The sequence below is a fragment of the Rhinoraja longicauda genome, chromosome 2 (assembly GCF_053455715.1).
Source record: "Rhinoraja longicauda isolate Sanriku21f chromosome 2, sRhiLon1.1, whole genome shotgun sequence".
NCBI lineage: Eukaryota > Metazoa > Chordata > Chondrichthyes > Rajiformes > Arhynchobatidae > Rhinoraja > Rhinoraja longicauda.
The window spans coordinates 71,637,811-71,653,647 of NC_135954.1; the positions used below are offsets into that span (position 1 = coordinate 71,637,811).

Genomic DNA, 15,837 nt, shown 5'->3' on the forward strand with positions numbered 1-15,837 from the left:
TACGTTGACTTCACATATGCCTTGGGTTGTGACTAGCTTCAAACTACTAGTAGGATACTCACGAGTGTCACCATGGACGCAGGAGACGGGTCGGGTCTTTTCCTGCAGCAAGTCTGTTTCATCTATTAAAGATTTGTGAACTAGTGTGAAATTACTCCCCGAGTCCAGCAAAGCTTCCACATCTTGGTTCTTTAGCTTCACAGGGCACATAAAAGCTGGGTGTTCAGCACCCTCCATCAAGGCAGCATAAAGGTTTGTGGGTTGGCTGCCAGGAGTCTGCAGTGGGCATCAATTCATCCACTTTGTCACATTGCCATGAAATATGACCCATTTCCCCACATCTGTAGCATCTTCTGGTGTCCCTGTCCAGGATTTTTCTCCTTTGTTCAGCCTGATATAATCCCTGTACATTAACCTGTCTGGTTGGGTTGCCCTGTATGGGTTTTTGGGGCTGTGGCCGAGGATTTGCTTGACGTCCTTGAACGATAGGTTGCTCTTTTTCCCCCCATGCTGAGCATTTCATTAGTAGCCTGAAACTGTTCAACTGCATCCACTAAGGCACTAGCTGCAACAGGAGCACTGTGGCCGATAACCCTTTTTGCCTCATAGGGTAGAGCACGTAAATATCGATCCACAACAATGGCTTCCACAATGGCTACTGCAGAGTTTTTATCAGGATCAAGCCACTTCTTTGTAATACGAATAAGTTCATGCATCCGAGTCCGGTGGGGTTGGTCATTCCTAAAACCCCAATTATGGAAACGCTGAGCCATTCCAAACTTTGTAAGTCCTATTCTGCTCAATATTTTCTGCTTCAAGATGTCATAGTTATTCACTATTGTACTGTCCAAGTCTTGAAAAGCTTTCTGTAATTCCACGGCTAGGAACGGGGCTAGGATACCATCCCACTGGTCTTTAGGCCACTTTTCTCTGGTTGCAGTAGTCTCGAATGCATGGAGATAGGCCTCTGGATCATCGGTGGGTCCCATTTTAGGAATAAAATCACTGGCACGGACCCTCGGGTTGGTGGTTAATGGCCCCGCTCCTTGAGACTGGATCCTCTGTAACCTGAGTTCCTCTTCTTTCAACATATTGGCTTTTCTTTGTTCCTCCAAAAGAGCCCGGCTCGTCTCTATTTGGAGCTGGTTACTCTGAGCCAGCATCTTCAACATTTCCTCCATGTCGTTCTCACTGGTTCTCAATTGTGCCAAGCGGATAGTCAAATCACTGATGGACATTCGTACTCACCCACCCCTCCTTATTTGGCATTCTCCACCATTGTGATGTCTTGAGAGGTCGGGAGCTTTTCTCTTGAAGGTTGGGAGGTGTGGGTGCTGGAAATGAAGACAGAAAAGTTCTTGTTTTCAAACTTAAATTCCATATATTTAGTCTTTTCCAAAAACAGGTAAACTTAATTGTTTGCAGACAGGTACACAAAACCAAAACAGGTAGTTAAATCAAAACTGTAGCTTGCTGCCTTCTTACAAGATATAGCTCAAACACTGCTTCTCTCCCTGTCTGCCCCAGTTGTTGTCTCTCTTTTTAAATACACTGCTTCCCTTCCCATTTAGCTCTCTCACTGAGGCAATCAGCTCATCTGGTTCAGCTGGGCAGCAATCAGTGTCAGCAGCAATCAGTGTCAGCAGGTCAGGCAGCCCTGCTGACTATGGGTTTTGTAGTCTTTTGCTGGCCGCCATGATGGTTTGTAGTCCTTGTTGCATCCACCGGGAGGAAATGTATCTCCCCTCTATGACTCTACCTCTCATGATATCACACTGTGTTTGTTAAACTAGTAAAAGACACTGCCAAAATTGTATTAAAGATTTATTAGTCAGTGTTTGCTGATGCACAATAAATGCTAACATTTATTTCAAGAGGGCTAGAATACAAAAACAGAGATGTAATGCTGAAGCTCTTTAAGGCACTGATCAGGTCACATTTGGAGTACTGTGAGCAATTTTGGGCACCATATCTGAGGAAGGATGTGCTTGCTCTGGAGACTGTCCAAAGGAGGTTTACAAGAATGATCCCAGGAATGAGTGGGTTAACATATGATGAGCGTCTGATGGCACTGGGCCTGTACTCGCTGGAGTTTAGAAGGATGAGGGGGGGAACCTCATTGAAACTTAACCGAATAGTGAAAGGCTTGGATAGAATGGATGTGGAGAGGATGTTTCCACTAGTGGGAGAGTCTAGCACTGGAGGTCATGGCCTCAGAATTAAAGGACGTTCCTTTAGGAGGGAGAGATAGATCAGTCATGATTGAGTGGTGGAGCAGACTTGATGGGCCGAATAGCCTTCTTCTGCTCATGTCACATGACCCTATGACAATAATGTAAACCTTTCTTAACCCAATCCTTGCTCTGTTTGTTTTATTCTGCCCATGTAGAGTGCCATGGAATCTCTCTTTGGAGCTTCAATGACAGGAATTGTCTACTCTTTGTTTGCTGGACAGCCACTTACCATTTTGGGAAGTACAGGACCTGTGTTGGTGTTTGAAAAAATATTATTCAAATTCTGCAAGTAAGTTAAAAAATATATTTTACTATTTCCATTAAAACACTTTCACCTTGTCACAATGAGGGTAACTTTTATTTTGCATGTATGTCTGCTTTTCCCTCCAGAATTGAAATTTGCATTGTGGAGTATAAGCATAAAGTAGAGCAAAGTATAAGCATAACATTGGTAGGTGAGGAAAACATGTGGTTGGAGGGTAACACTCTAGACTAAGCTAGACATTTGTGGATTCAAATCTTCTGGAATTCTTTTGGAGTCCACAATTTCTCAGACCACAAAAATTAAAGGTGACACTTTTGACACAGTCAGAGATACCATCTTCCAAATGAGATATTAAAGATAGGTTTGATAGTGTTCTCATACGAATGTGAAATATTACAAGGAAAGCAGTGAAGTCATTCCTCCTGTTCTGAACATTTATTATTCCTTTCACAATTTGATTTGGGTAGGAAGGGATGAGTGGAGGGAACGAGTTACGGAGGGAACGGTCTCTGCGCAAAGCAGAAAGGGGAGGAGATGGGAAGATGTGGCCAGTGGTGGGATCCCGTTGGAGGTGACAGAAATGTTGGAGGATAATTTGTTGGATACGCTGGCTGAAGGGGTGGAAGGTGAGGACAAGGGGGATTCGCTCCTTGTTACGAATGGGGGGAGGGGGAGCAAGAGCGGAGCTGCGGGATATAGAGGAGGCCCCAGTGAGAGCCTCATCTACAATGGAAGAGGGGAAGCCCCGTTTTGGAACTGGCTGGCTGCATTGCGTAACTGGTAATATCTTTAGAGATGGCTAAGATGATATTAGTATTTAAAGTTTCCATTGGGAGCTACAGTTCATCTCCAATTCTGGGTAGGTTGTAGAAATTGCTTTGTGAACAGGAGCTATCCTTCAACAGAAGCCTTACAATAAGGAAAAGGTGCGCTATGAGTCCTTCCAAATCTATGATAAACTTACTGAGGTTGATGAGCTATAGTTTGCATCACTCTCGCAGATGAAGGTATTCTAAAAATGCCACAACGATGCTGGCCAAATCAAATGACTGTTTTTTGGGGGGGTTAGAGGCTTAGTTTCCCACGTTGGATTCCTAGACTCCAACATGCTCTTGTAGCCACATTTTTTAATTTGAATTTCATATGCTCCTAAAAGATATGGTTCCTTCAGAAGCCAAGGATGTTTTTGAGAATTTTGTAGGTTCCTTTTCTCAGAAGCAAAATTATTTGGGTGGGCAAAATTTCAACTGGTACAGAAAGGAATATTTGGAAATTACTTTGTGAACTGAAGATGTACGAGATCTTCATGTCTTGGCTTGCTGAATATCAGAAATCATCAATCTTCAGTAATGAAGAAAATGGTTCCATCATTTGTAGTGATGCAGATGCATGTTAGACAGGATACACATGGAATTTGTATTTTATCATCAATTATATGACTATTACCTTTTTCTTCCACCAGGGAATATGAACTTTCATATCTCTCACTCCGTGCCAGCATCGGACTGTGGACTGCATTTCTATGTATGGCATTGGTCGCCACTGATTCGAGTAGCCTAGTTTGCTACATAACTCGCTTCACAGAAGAGGCTTTTGCTGCTCTTATTTGCATTATATTCATTTATGAAGCATTGGAGAAGCTCTTTGATTTGGGAGAGAAATACCCATATAACATGAAGTCTAATCTAGAGGCACTTACTCATTACTCGTAAGCAGAAACATTTGACATTTTTCTTTGTTTAATGTAATTTTGACATGTATATTCTGTGACTATGCACATTAAGTCCGTGAGGGAGGGAGAAGAATTGAGCATGAGCCCTGAGCAAGACTAAGGGCAAGGGTTGGTCCTGAAATAAAAACAGAAAATCTGTGGGATAATTCATGTGGTAATGTGATATGTGATTAATGTTTCAGGTTGAAGACCCTTCAACAGAACTATGGCATATAAATGGCCCTATGCTTTGAGTTGCAAGGGAGGGAGTTGGGTATAGAGGGCTTGGGTCTATGCCTTGAGGTAAAGTGGGTCAGGCCTATGCTTTGAGTCTGGGTCATGCGGGAGAGATGTCACAGAAGAGAAATGCATTTCTTTGTTCTATTCTGCATTGACCTCGGTTGATGAAAATATGGAGAAAGGTTCTGAAATGGGAAAACGTTTCCTGCAATCTACCCTTTCTGTACCCCTCATAATTTCATCCCCCTCTGTCATGTCCCTTTTTAAATTCCACTGCTCCTGGAAAAGCAGACATTGTCTCTTGAATCTTTAATTATTGCTGTAACTGTCCATTCCCAGCAGCATCCTGTAAATCTTCCCTGCACCCTCTCCAGCGTTACTGTGAGGGGACCAGAACTGCATGCAGTAGTTTAACTGAGATCTGACCAATGCTTTCAGTAATGTTTTTAAATTTTATTTTTTGGGTAAAAATACTTTCTTAGGTGTGGCTGTGCTGAACCATCTAATCCTTCCAATAAAACGCTAGAAATGTGGCACCAAAAGAATGTTTCTGCAGATAACGTTTCATGGAGGAATCTCACAGTTTCAGTGAGTACAGGGGTTGGCTATCTTTATGCATCGATTGGTTTGTTTTAAAATTTGAATGTTCCAATTATTAAATTACTCTAATTGTTAATAAAGCCCATCAACTGAATGAGACAAAGCAAGGGTCTCGACCCGAAACATCATCCATTCCACCACCCATTCCAGAGATGCTGCCTGTCCCGCTCCAGCATATTATGTCCATCTTCAAGCAAATTGCATGTTTGAATAAGTTTTAAAAATAATCATTGCAATGAACATTTTAATGTGATTACATATGTATCATGCATTACTGAAAGTTGTGAATGCTTTAACTTTTTTCTCGCAATTAGTTACATTTTTGTGTGCCTTTCCTCAGGAATGCCATGCATATGATGGGATGTTTGTTGGTCCAGCCTGCGGCCAACATGGGCCTTATGTTCCTGATGTTCTCTTCTGGTCAATCATTCTATTCTTTTCAACATTTTTTCTTTGTTCCTTCCTGAAACAATTCAAAACTAAACATTATTTCCCAACAAAGGTAAAGTATGGAGTGATTTTTAAAAATATTTAGGAAACTTTATCTGCTTTAAAAAGTCCAGCTCTCCCAAATCCTAGAGTAAAACGCCGATATTCCGCATCCAATGTTACATTAAACCCATTGGTTCATGTTCAGGTCTGCCTCACCTGGTTCTGTCTCCTGTGCTCTATTTAAAATCTTTGTGGCCTTGTTTCCCACACTCCTTCTTAAACTCATTGGGTCCTATCCCTGTGAACCTTTTACACACTCAGGGACCTCATTCCCACACTCCCACAGAACATAATTGGGCCCTTTGGCCCACCGCATCTGTACTGACCTTTCTGGCTATCTAAACTAATTCTAGTTGCTCATTTAGTCATCCAAATACCTTTTAAAAATAGTAACAAATTTATAAATCCTGAAGATACTGAAATTTCAGAGCTTTACTGTACCATTGCTTCTATAATATGGTGTGTATCCACACTATTACTCTGAGACCATTATCCATACTGTCTTTCACACAGAGGGTGGTGGGTATATGGAACGAGCTGCCAGAGGAGGAAGTTGAGGCAGGTACTATAGCAACATTTAAAAGACTTGGACAGGTACATGGATAGGAAAGGTTTAGAGGGATATGGGCCAAACGTGGACAGGTGGGATAACGTAGATTGGGCATCTTGGTTGGCATGGGCAAGTTGGGTCGAAGAGATTGTTTCCTTCCATGCTGTATCTAGAATATTGTATACACGTCGTGTCTCCTTACCCAAGGAAGTGTATTTGAGGGAGCAAAGTGAAGAATTAAAGTTTGAGAAGAATTTAAGCAGAATAGCTCTTCATGCTTCAATGTTTAGAAGAATGTGAAGTTAATTTGTTAAAGGGGCTTGATAGGGTAAATGCAGAGTTGATGTTTCCCCTGGATGGTGTATCTAGAATTAGAAGTTAGGCATTCAATACTGAGATAAGAAGAAATTCCTTCATCCATAATCTTTGGAATTCACCACTGGGAAAATCACGACATACATTTTTAGATATTATAGGAATTGAATGTATAGTTGGTACAAGAGGTAGAAGGTCAGACCGGATATTATTTAATGGCAATGCAGCTCTGCTCCTGCATTTTCTCCTCTTCTAATGGTAATGATCTGGAATTTATGGGTTTCGGAGAAGTGCTAACAGCTTCAGGTGCTGTGTAAATAAGGCCTGGGATCTGTCCGTCTATTTATTTATTTATTTCAATAGGGCTGATGGTGTACTTCAAATACTAATGAACTTGCATTTCCTGCCCACAATATTAAATGGTCAGGTGCCGCCTTGCCATTTGGAAATTTGGGCAGTGCAATTGAATTATTTAGTTAGGGTACATCTTTCCTGAACGGAGGACGTCAGTAGTGTTAATGTGCGGGAATCGCTGGTCGGTCTGGACTCGGTGGGCCGAAGGACCTGTTTCCGCGCTGAATCTCTAAAATAAGCTAAACAGTAGCTCGTTTAATACTATGCCACCTTTTCAGTAAAAATAAAACCTTGCTATAAATGAGACACAATTGCCCTCATCACCATATTTTAGTTAGCCAGTATTGTGTTACTGTTAGCATTGTTACCTTTTGGCTGTGGAGTTATTTTTTTAATAAAAACAATGTATTTAACATATGTTGTTCTTTATTATTGTAGGTGAGAGCCATCATCAGTGATTTTGCTGTGTTTCTTACCATCCTTACTATGGCATTGATTGATTTTCTTGTTGGTGTACCTTCACCAAAACTTGCAGTACCAGACCGGTTTGAGGTAACAGCTTTGTTTTTTCACTATCACCAGACTATTTTGAAATAATTAGTTTGATGAACTCATAATTTATGTTAGAAAATGCTTGTAAATCCACTTCCAAAAAAATATGTGAAGTATGAATTTTTAAATCATGTTTACAATCATGATAACTTGAGTACTTGTGAAGATTTTATTTTGAAATACTAATATTGATTTTATTTTGGAATAAACCCTGCTTCAGAAGATAATTTACTTATTGTTTATTTTTAACAAAGTGCAAAATAATTAATCCAATCATTTTTCAATCTTTTTTTGCCCTGAAAATAAATTGGTTCATATAAACTGCATTTATACATCTGGAGTTTCAGTTTTGATTGCACTAATTAACACAATGTGAAACCTAGAACCAAGAATAATTTGTGTCCTCTAGTAAGTGCACGTTATAAATACAAATACCAAATGAATGAAATCATTTGCCTTCATGGTACTTGATGTTCTCGATGTCTGGTCAGAACAATATTACAGTATGGAGAAAAGGATTGTAGTTACATGCAAAACACCAAAGTGCTTATGGGTGGCATCAAGACTAATTGAATCATGACACACATAAATTCATCCTACCTGATAAGTTGCTTTTGTTTATGAAGTGGATCCATAAAACTGTTGAGTTAAGACTTCCTAGATTCAATCATATACACTGGTCAACCAAAACATTATAACCACTGACAGGTGAAGTGAATAACATTGATTATCTTGTTACAATGGCATCTGTCAAGGGGTGGGATATATTAGGCAGCAAGTGAACAGTCAGTTCTTCAGATTGATGTGTTGGATGCAGGAGAAATGGGCAGGAGTAAAGACCTGAGCGACTTTGACAAGGGCCAAATTGTTATGGCCTGACGACTGGGTCAGAGCATCTCTGAAACGGCAAGGCTTGTGGAGTGCTCCTGGTCAGCATTGGTGAGTACGTACGGACAGTGGTCCGAAGAGGGACAGTGCATCGCACCCTGCTGCGTATGGGGCTGCACACAGAGGACCAGCAGCATATTAGACAGGTGGTCATAACATTTTGGCTCATCAGATCCTAATGTTTTGGCTGATCGGTGTATGAACGCTAGAATAATTGAGACAAAGGGTTTTACATTTCATCCTTCTAGAGCAGATTTCTCAGACCTTTTGAGCTCCAATTGTAATACTTACGAACTAACGATAAAATTTATTTATTTACAACTGTCAGGAACTAAGTTTGAAAAATATTCATAGAATCTCAAAAATTGTCAAGGCACAAAAGGAGGCCAGTTCTAAATAGAGTAGTATTATTCCTCTGTCCTTTCCTATGGCTTCACAAAGTGTTTTCTGTTGTGCTTATCCAATTTTTTTTCTCACTGGTTGACCTGCACCTACAGACTGTGAATTCTCGAACATAACTTTTAGGAATAAAAATGTGTTTCCTTACGCCACTTTATTTTATAACCAAAATCGTGCTTCCTGGTCTTTACATCATCCTTTAATGGAAACGGCTTCCCATCCAAACTTGTAACCTGCTATCAGATTTCCCCTCTCTCCTCCAGGGAGAAACAATCTTAAATTCTCATGTCGAACCTTACAACTTCTCAATGCTGGAACTGTGGTAGGAAATCTTGCATGCATCTCTCTTGTATCTTCACATCTTTCCTAAAATGTGGTAATTAAATAATCAAATTATCTAAATAAATGTATTCCCTTTAGGCCATTTTCAGCTTCTTATTGACTTGCATGATACCTTGCCATTAACTTTAAAACATTTAACAATTTAATAACTTTGGTTTCTTTTTCCCTTGCAGCCTACCCGAAAAGACCGAGGTTGGTTTATTGATCCACTTGGAAAGAACCAATGGTGGACAATGCTTGCTGCTTTCATACCAGCTTTACTATGCACTATCCTTATCTTCATGGATCAGCAGATCACTGCAGTTATTGTCAATAGAAAAGAGCACAAGCTGAAGGTATTTAAAACTTATGGCAGTTAAGATGGGTGTGGACTATCTACCTCACCTGCCTTTTTAAAAGTACTATTTATATTTGTGAATATTTTTATGGAAGCAACTGAAAGTCCCCAGCTAATGACAGGGCCCCATTCCTGAGAACTATTCATATCCCGAAATATTCGTAAGTCAGAATTAAACAAAAGCAATGCCTGGGATCAAAGAAACAGCTCTAATGGGAGAGCGAGCAGGTGTGGGAAGAGCTGGTTCATCTGGTTCACTGACTCAGTGAGTGAGTGAGCAAGTGAATCTGCTCAGCTCATCCAACTCTGCTTGACACAGATCCAGAATGCTCATCATTTGGACATAAGCTCAGGAGGACCTGTAGTGTTAAATCTTTTTCTAAATTTGCTTCGTGTTTTCAGATGTGATAGTATAGTAACTCGTACTTGAACCCTCTGTAGGATCTTCATGTCTTTCCTAAAATGTAGTGATCAGAAGCTGGTAGATTTGAAATTATTTAAATAAATGCAGTCCCTTCTGTACAATTTCAAATGCAGTGAGGTCAACAGGACAATTTTATCCATGAGCATTGGCCATGTGTTTAATGAGTGACAAAACCATTAAAAGCTGCATTGAATGATTGACAATATGGCTTTGGCTCTTGGCTTTTTCTTGCGTTTGTACTTCTTCTGGCTACTGGTGGATCTTTCCCCATTGAAAGCTGTGAACACCTTTGCAGTTTTCCCTCATTTGGGAGCAGTGAGTTACTTTTGTTTTCCACAAGACATGCATGGTTTCTTAATTTGGTAGCAAGTATTGCTGGTATCATAAAACAAGATTATTCAGCCTTTCAACTCCATGTCAAAAGTAGAATTTTCCCTGTATAATTTTCCCTGTATAATTCCCCTGCACTTTTTCCCTAGAGTTGCAAATGGAGCATGTAAGACACTTTTTTTTTATTTTCCTAGTGTCACTGGTCTTTTACTAACGTGAAAGCATCTTTTTTTGTATTGTACATTAATGTTAGTTTGTACATATAGTTAAATGCTGATATTCTGGTTGCTGTTTTGCAGAAAGGTTGTGGTTATCATCTTGATTTGTTGATGGTAGCTATTATGCTGGGAGTATGCTCAATTATGGGCCTTCCTTGGTTTGTGGCTGCCACTGTCCTCTCTATCAGCCATGTCAACAGCTTAAAGGTGGAATCGGAGTGTTCAGCTCCTGGTGAACAACCTAAATTCCTGGGTATCCGAGAGCAGAGAGTTACAGGCTTACTGATATTCGTTCTAATGGGACTGTCTGTCTTCATGACTTCTATTCTGAAGGTAAGATGGAAAGTATTGGATATTGGCTGGCATCTTGTGACAATTTCCACATTGATGTTTCGGGCCAAAACTAATACATTGTTTCAGGTTTTAAACAAACATTGAAAATCCATAATTTTTCACGAAATAATCTGAAATCTCTATGAAAACACACATTCTAGTCACGATTATTTCTGGAATGTCGAGTTACTTCTAGGTTAGAACATAGAACAAGACAGGACAGGAACAGTGCCTGTGCGGAAGATGATACACTAATTTCAACTGCATGCACATGATCCATATCTCTCCATTCCCTACATTTCTATGTACCTATCTAAAAGTCTCATAAACACCACTATCGTATCATCCTATCTCCCTCCACCACTACCTCTGACAGTGTGTTCAAAGCACGCACCACCCTCTATGTAAAAACAAATTACCCTGTACATCTCCTTTAAACTTTGCCCCTTTCTCAGTAAAGCTATCCCTGTAATCTTTTGATATTTCCGCCATAAGGAAAAAGGTTATGACTATTTACCCTATCTATGCCTCTCTTCATTTTATATCCTTCTAATCAGGTCTTCCCTCAAACTCCACGTTCCATGGATACAAGTTTGTTCAACCTCTGCTTATACCGAATACCCGCTTGCACCTAATACCCACTAATCCATGCATCATTCCAAAGCCTCCACATCCTTCCTGTAATGGGGTGTCCAGAACTGCACGCAATACTCCAAATGTGGCGATTAAATACATTAGTCTAATCCAAACTATATGTAATATGTTGTTTTGCAAATTGAATTAGTTGAAGGAATTAATGTTTCTATAATATATAACTTGGCTTCCTAAGGCAAATGACTGATATTTATTTTCTCTTATTTGCAGTTTATCCCAATGCCAGTTCTCTATGGTGTCTTTCTTTATATGGGTGCTTCTTCCTTAAGAGGAATTCAGGTATAATAAACTCAAAATAATTTTCCCAATTATTTTCCCCAAGAACATTATAATTAACTATAACTAAATTTCTTTCACCAGTTGTTTGACCGTTTACAATTATTTGGGATGCCTGCTAAACACCAGCCTGACCTGATTTATCTACGCTATGTACCACTTTGGAAAGTCCACATCTTCACTGTAATTCAGCTTACATGTCTTGCCCTTCTTTGGATCATTAAAGCTACAGCTGCGGCAGTTGTCTTTCCTATGATGGTGAGATTGTTGGTTATTTCTGTTGAATTTAAGGCATTGCTAAGCTATGATTTTGTGTTTTATTCATGAGAGTTGGACATTGCTTGCAAGGCAAGGATTTATTGTCAGTTCCTAATTATTGTTTGAACTAAATGATGTGCTGTTCAATAGCCTGGAACTGTGTATGATCATAATTACGAATGCAGGTGAGGATGGCATATTTTTCCCCCGAAGAATGATGACACAATCTGGTCTATTAATGATTATTAGTGTTGGTCGAGCTTATGAAGAGAGGTTCAACAAAATTTATACTTTCTGGAGCATGGAAGAAGAAGAGGTGAAGAATCAGGATTCTGAGAGAAAGTGATACATTTAATGTTAATTTGCTTCCATTCGATGGAAAACATGGTATTAAGGAGCATGGTTTCACGATGTGAGTTTGCCATTTAATAATGAGATAAAAATAAATTTCCTTAAGCAAAGAATTGTAAATCTTCGGAATTCTCGAGAGCTGTGGATTTGGAATTATTGAGATTGGGATCTATTCCTGAACATTAAAGGAATTGGCAGATAAGTAAATTTTGCAGACAAGTGGCCCAGCTGGTAAGTTGCTGTCTCACAGCGCCAGGTTTGATCCTGATCTTGGATGCTGCCTGTGTGGAGTTTGCATGTACTCCTTATGACCACAAGGGTTTTCCCCAGGTGCTCTGGTTTCCTCCCATACCCCAAAGACATGCGGGTTTATAGGTTAATTGATCTCAGTAAATTGCTCCTGGCTTTTAGTAGGGAGTGGATGGGAGAGTAGGATAATATTGAATTAGTGTAAATGGGTGCTCGATGGTTGGCATGGATTTGGTGGGACAGGGGCCTGTTTCCAAGATGTGTCTTTCAATTAATCCAATGAATGTAGAGGGATCTTATGGCCATGCTCTTGCTTCAGTTTCTTATATTCTTATGTGCTAAAGGGCATCATAAAAGGGCATCATAAAAGAGCATAAGTAAAACAATATCCAAACCAACACTTGGTTTGCAGAATTGAGAGAGGAAGAGGTTCAAGCACCAGAAAACAAGAAACCAAAATGTGAAATGCTGAGGATGTGGGAATGAACTAAAGTGTTTTTTTTCTATCGGTCATCTTTTGGCAGGTTCTTGCTCTAGTGTTTATTCGTAAACTGTTAGACTTCTTCTTTAACAAACGAGAGCTTGGCTGGTTAGATGACTTAATGCCTGAAAGTAAGAAGAAGAAATTGGAAGATATGCGCAAAAAGAAAAAAGAAACTGAGGTAAGTGCAAAATTCTAAATAGATTCATCTTAGCAGCCCTGAATTGAACTTGACTGTTGGTGCTGTTCATAGTCCAAGGGACAGTTGTGTGTTAGAGGTTGACAGGTTCCTGCATGGACTCCACTCTTGCGACTTGTTGCTATATCTTTATGTTATTGTGAAAGTTGTCTAATAACTCCTGCTTATTTATTTAACATTATGGACTTGAACATTTGAATGTAGATATGAGCAATATTCTGCCTTTGGTTTTCTCTCTAATTTACAATTGTTATTTTGCTTCAGATATCCTGTCGCATGTTTTATGGGGATAAAGATGGTACATTTGTTCAGATTGTTTTGCATGCAGTCCTCAAGCGTATAATTGATGTACCTCTTTTCATATTGGTCAGCCAAGAATAATACACAATGCAGTATTTTAAACCATGCTGTGAACAGTGCAATAATTGATGCGGTTTCCAGATTGAAAAGTCAAAGCTGCAATAGCATAGAGGAAAGCAAATTGTTACAAGCCATTTTCTTTAATGTATGATGCATATTTTATTTTATTTTTAAAAATCTTGAATGTTTAAATAAGGTATAATTAAGGGGTTAGGCCAGTGTTTCTCAACATTTTTACCCTTGCGGAACCCTTGAAATAATTTTCATGTCTCAGGGAACCCCTACATAAAAATCGTCACGTACAGCTCCTGTCCACTGACCACTAAAGGCTGTTTCCATAGACGTCGCTAAATATATGCCCTATGATTATTATACTTTTAAATGACATAACAAGTTGAAGACTTTATTATAATACCCAAGAATTTTACAAGAATATGCCGTATGTTTAATAAAATTACGAATATGAAATTAAACACAAAAATGACTCAAAAATGCATCTACATATGATTAGCAAGGATTTCTGCTCTACCTTGGTTCTAGTCCTGGGGAAAACAAACCCACATAAGACCACTAATTGCTGTAATTTAGAGTATAATGTCATCTTGATTATTGAAGTACATATTGAAGTACTTGTTGAAGTAAATTCGCACTACAAATTGATAATCAGCCCAAAAAGGTGGCAATTGGGTTTTCTGCTGTTTTATATTTTAACCACATCTTAATTAATTAGTATAGTTATATAATCTTGCAGTTAAATTTAATATTTACTCATTACAGTTCCACCACTGATTCCAGAAAATCAGAAAATGGTTTATCCATTTTACCTGACCAAAGGAGGTCACATCCTCCGAGAGGGTACCGGAACGGTCCACCTCAGCTGCTGGGGGGGGGGGGGGACTGGAAGCCAAGGAAGTCAGCTACGGGGATACATGTGCTGGCTCCAGCTGGGCTGGAGTTCCAGAGTCCCGGCTGCAGGTTGCAAATTCAACCCACCGATCGGCCGTGAAGTCCCGATGAGGTCAAGATTGGCTGCCTTGCCCAGCCTAGGTGCCACATTTTCGGTGAGACTTCCAGGGCGCGGGGGATTTCTCGCGGAATCCCTAGCGACCTCTAGCGGAACCCTAGTGTTTCTGGGAACCCCGATTGAGAAACACTAGGTTAGGCTTTTGTTCATCGACACAGCTTGGCATTCAACACCATCATCCCATCCAAATGTATTATCAAACTCTGGAAACTGGATCTCTGCTGCTCTCTGTGCAACTGAATCCTTTACTTCCTCATCAGCAGACCTTAATCAGTGGAGGTCGGCAGCAATATCTTCTCGTTGACACACCGGGGCACCTCCCTGCTGTGTGCTCAGTGTCCTGCTCTGCACTCCCTGCACCCATGACTGTGTAGCCAGACACAGCTCCAAAGTCATCTTTAAACTCACCAATGATAGTACCGTACAAATATTTAGCAACGATGAATCAGAATACAGGAGGAATTCGATAATCTGGTTGAGTGGTGCTGAAACAACGATCTTGCTCTCGCTGTTAGCATGACTAGAGCACTGATTGTTGATTTAAGGAAGGGAAAGCTAAGGTCTTCATTGGCAGGACAGTGGTGGAGAGGGTCAACAATCTAGTTTAGAGTTACAGCGCAGAAACAGGCCCTTCGGCCCATCGAGTCCACGCCGACCAGCGAACCCCGCACATTAACACTATCCTACACACACTGGGGACAAATTACACTTATACTAAGCCCTCGGCCGACGAAGTCCACGGAGCCTTGGTCGACAGGGCCCACGGGTCGGAGCCCGTGGTCAACAGGATCGACGGGGAGCCCACAGAGAAACCGAGGCCAGAACCTCGTGGGTCGAAGCCCGTGGCTGGCCCCTGGGTCGACAGAGTCCATGGCTGGGGCCTGGGTTGGCACCACTGAGGCGTCCGGAGAGGATCCTGCTACGATAGTGGAGAGATCGGTGCGATGAGGGCGCCAACCGATGGACGAGGATGGACCATGTGGGAGTGAGGATGCCACTGTCGGAACAATGGAGGACCCGGCGTGGGGGGAGACTGCCCTGAGGGAGGGGAGAACAATTGAGGACCCGGCGTGGGGGGACTGCCGTGAAGGAGGGAGGGGAGAACAAAGGGGGACCTGGTACTTTATAACTTTGTAAGCGCCCTCTATGTGGCGACTATTTGCATACCTTGGGTATGCAAGCAAAGAATGTCACTGTGACTTGTCACATGTGACAATAAAGTATTCATTCAATCATTCATTCTCCACCATTGAAGAGATTCACAGGAAGTGTTGCCGCAAGAAGGCAGCTTATGTCATCAAAGCCCAACAGGACTGGACACTGTTTCTTCTCGCTGCTCCCATTTGAAGGCGGCATGGGAGTCTGCGGACCATTACCTCCATATTCGAGAACAGCTTCTTC

At 40.8% G+C, this 15,837-nt stretch overlaps 1 protein-coding gene across 7 annotated transcripts in view; it reads left to right on the forward strand.

The window, feature by feature from the left end:
• The window catches only part of slc4a7 (solute carrier family 4 member 7), a 90,865-nt gene that overhangs the window by 62,578 nt on the left and 12,450 nt on the right, over positions 1–15,837 (forward strand). For all 7 annotated transcript variants that reach the window (XM_078420843.1, XM_078420795.1, XM_078420804.1 and 4 more), the window contains 10 exons: positions 2,390–2,523; positions 3,962–4,207; positions 4,933–5,038; positions 5,391–5,552; positions 7,200–7,313; positions 9,116–9,277; positions 10,333–10,584; positions 11,449–11,517; positions 11,599–11,772; positions 12,897–13,034. In XM_078420843.1, coding sequence (XP_078276969.1) covers positions 2,390–2,523; positions 3,962–4,207; positions 4,933–5,038; positions 5,391–5,552; positions 7,200–7,313; positions 9,116–9,277; positions 10,333–10,584; positions 11,449–11,517; positions 11,599–11,772; positions 12,897–13,034 — 1,557 coding nt within the window. The remainder of the gene's footprint in view (positions 1–2,389; positions 2,524–3,961; positions 4,208–4,932; positions 5,039–5,390; positions 5,553–7,199; positions 7,314–9,115; positions 9,278–10,332; positions 10,585–11,448; positions 11,518–11,598; positions 11,773–12,896; positions 13,035–15,837) is intronic.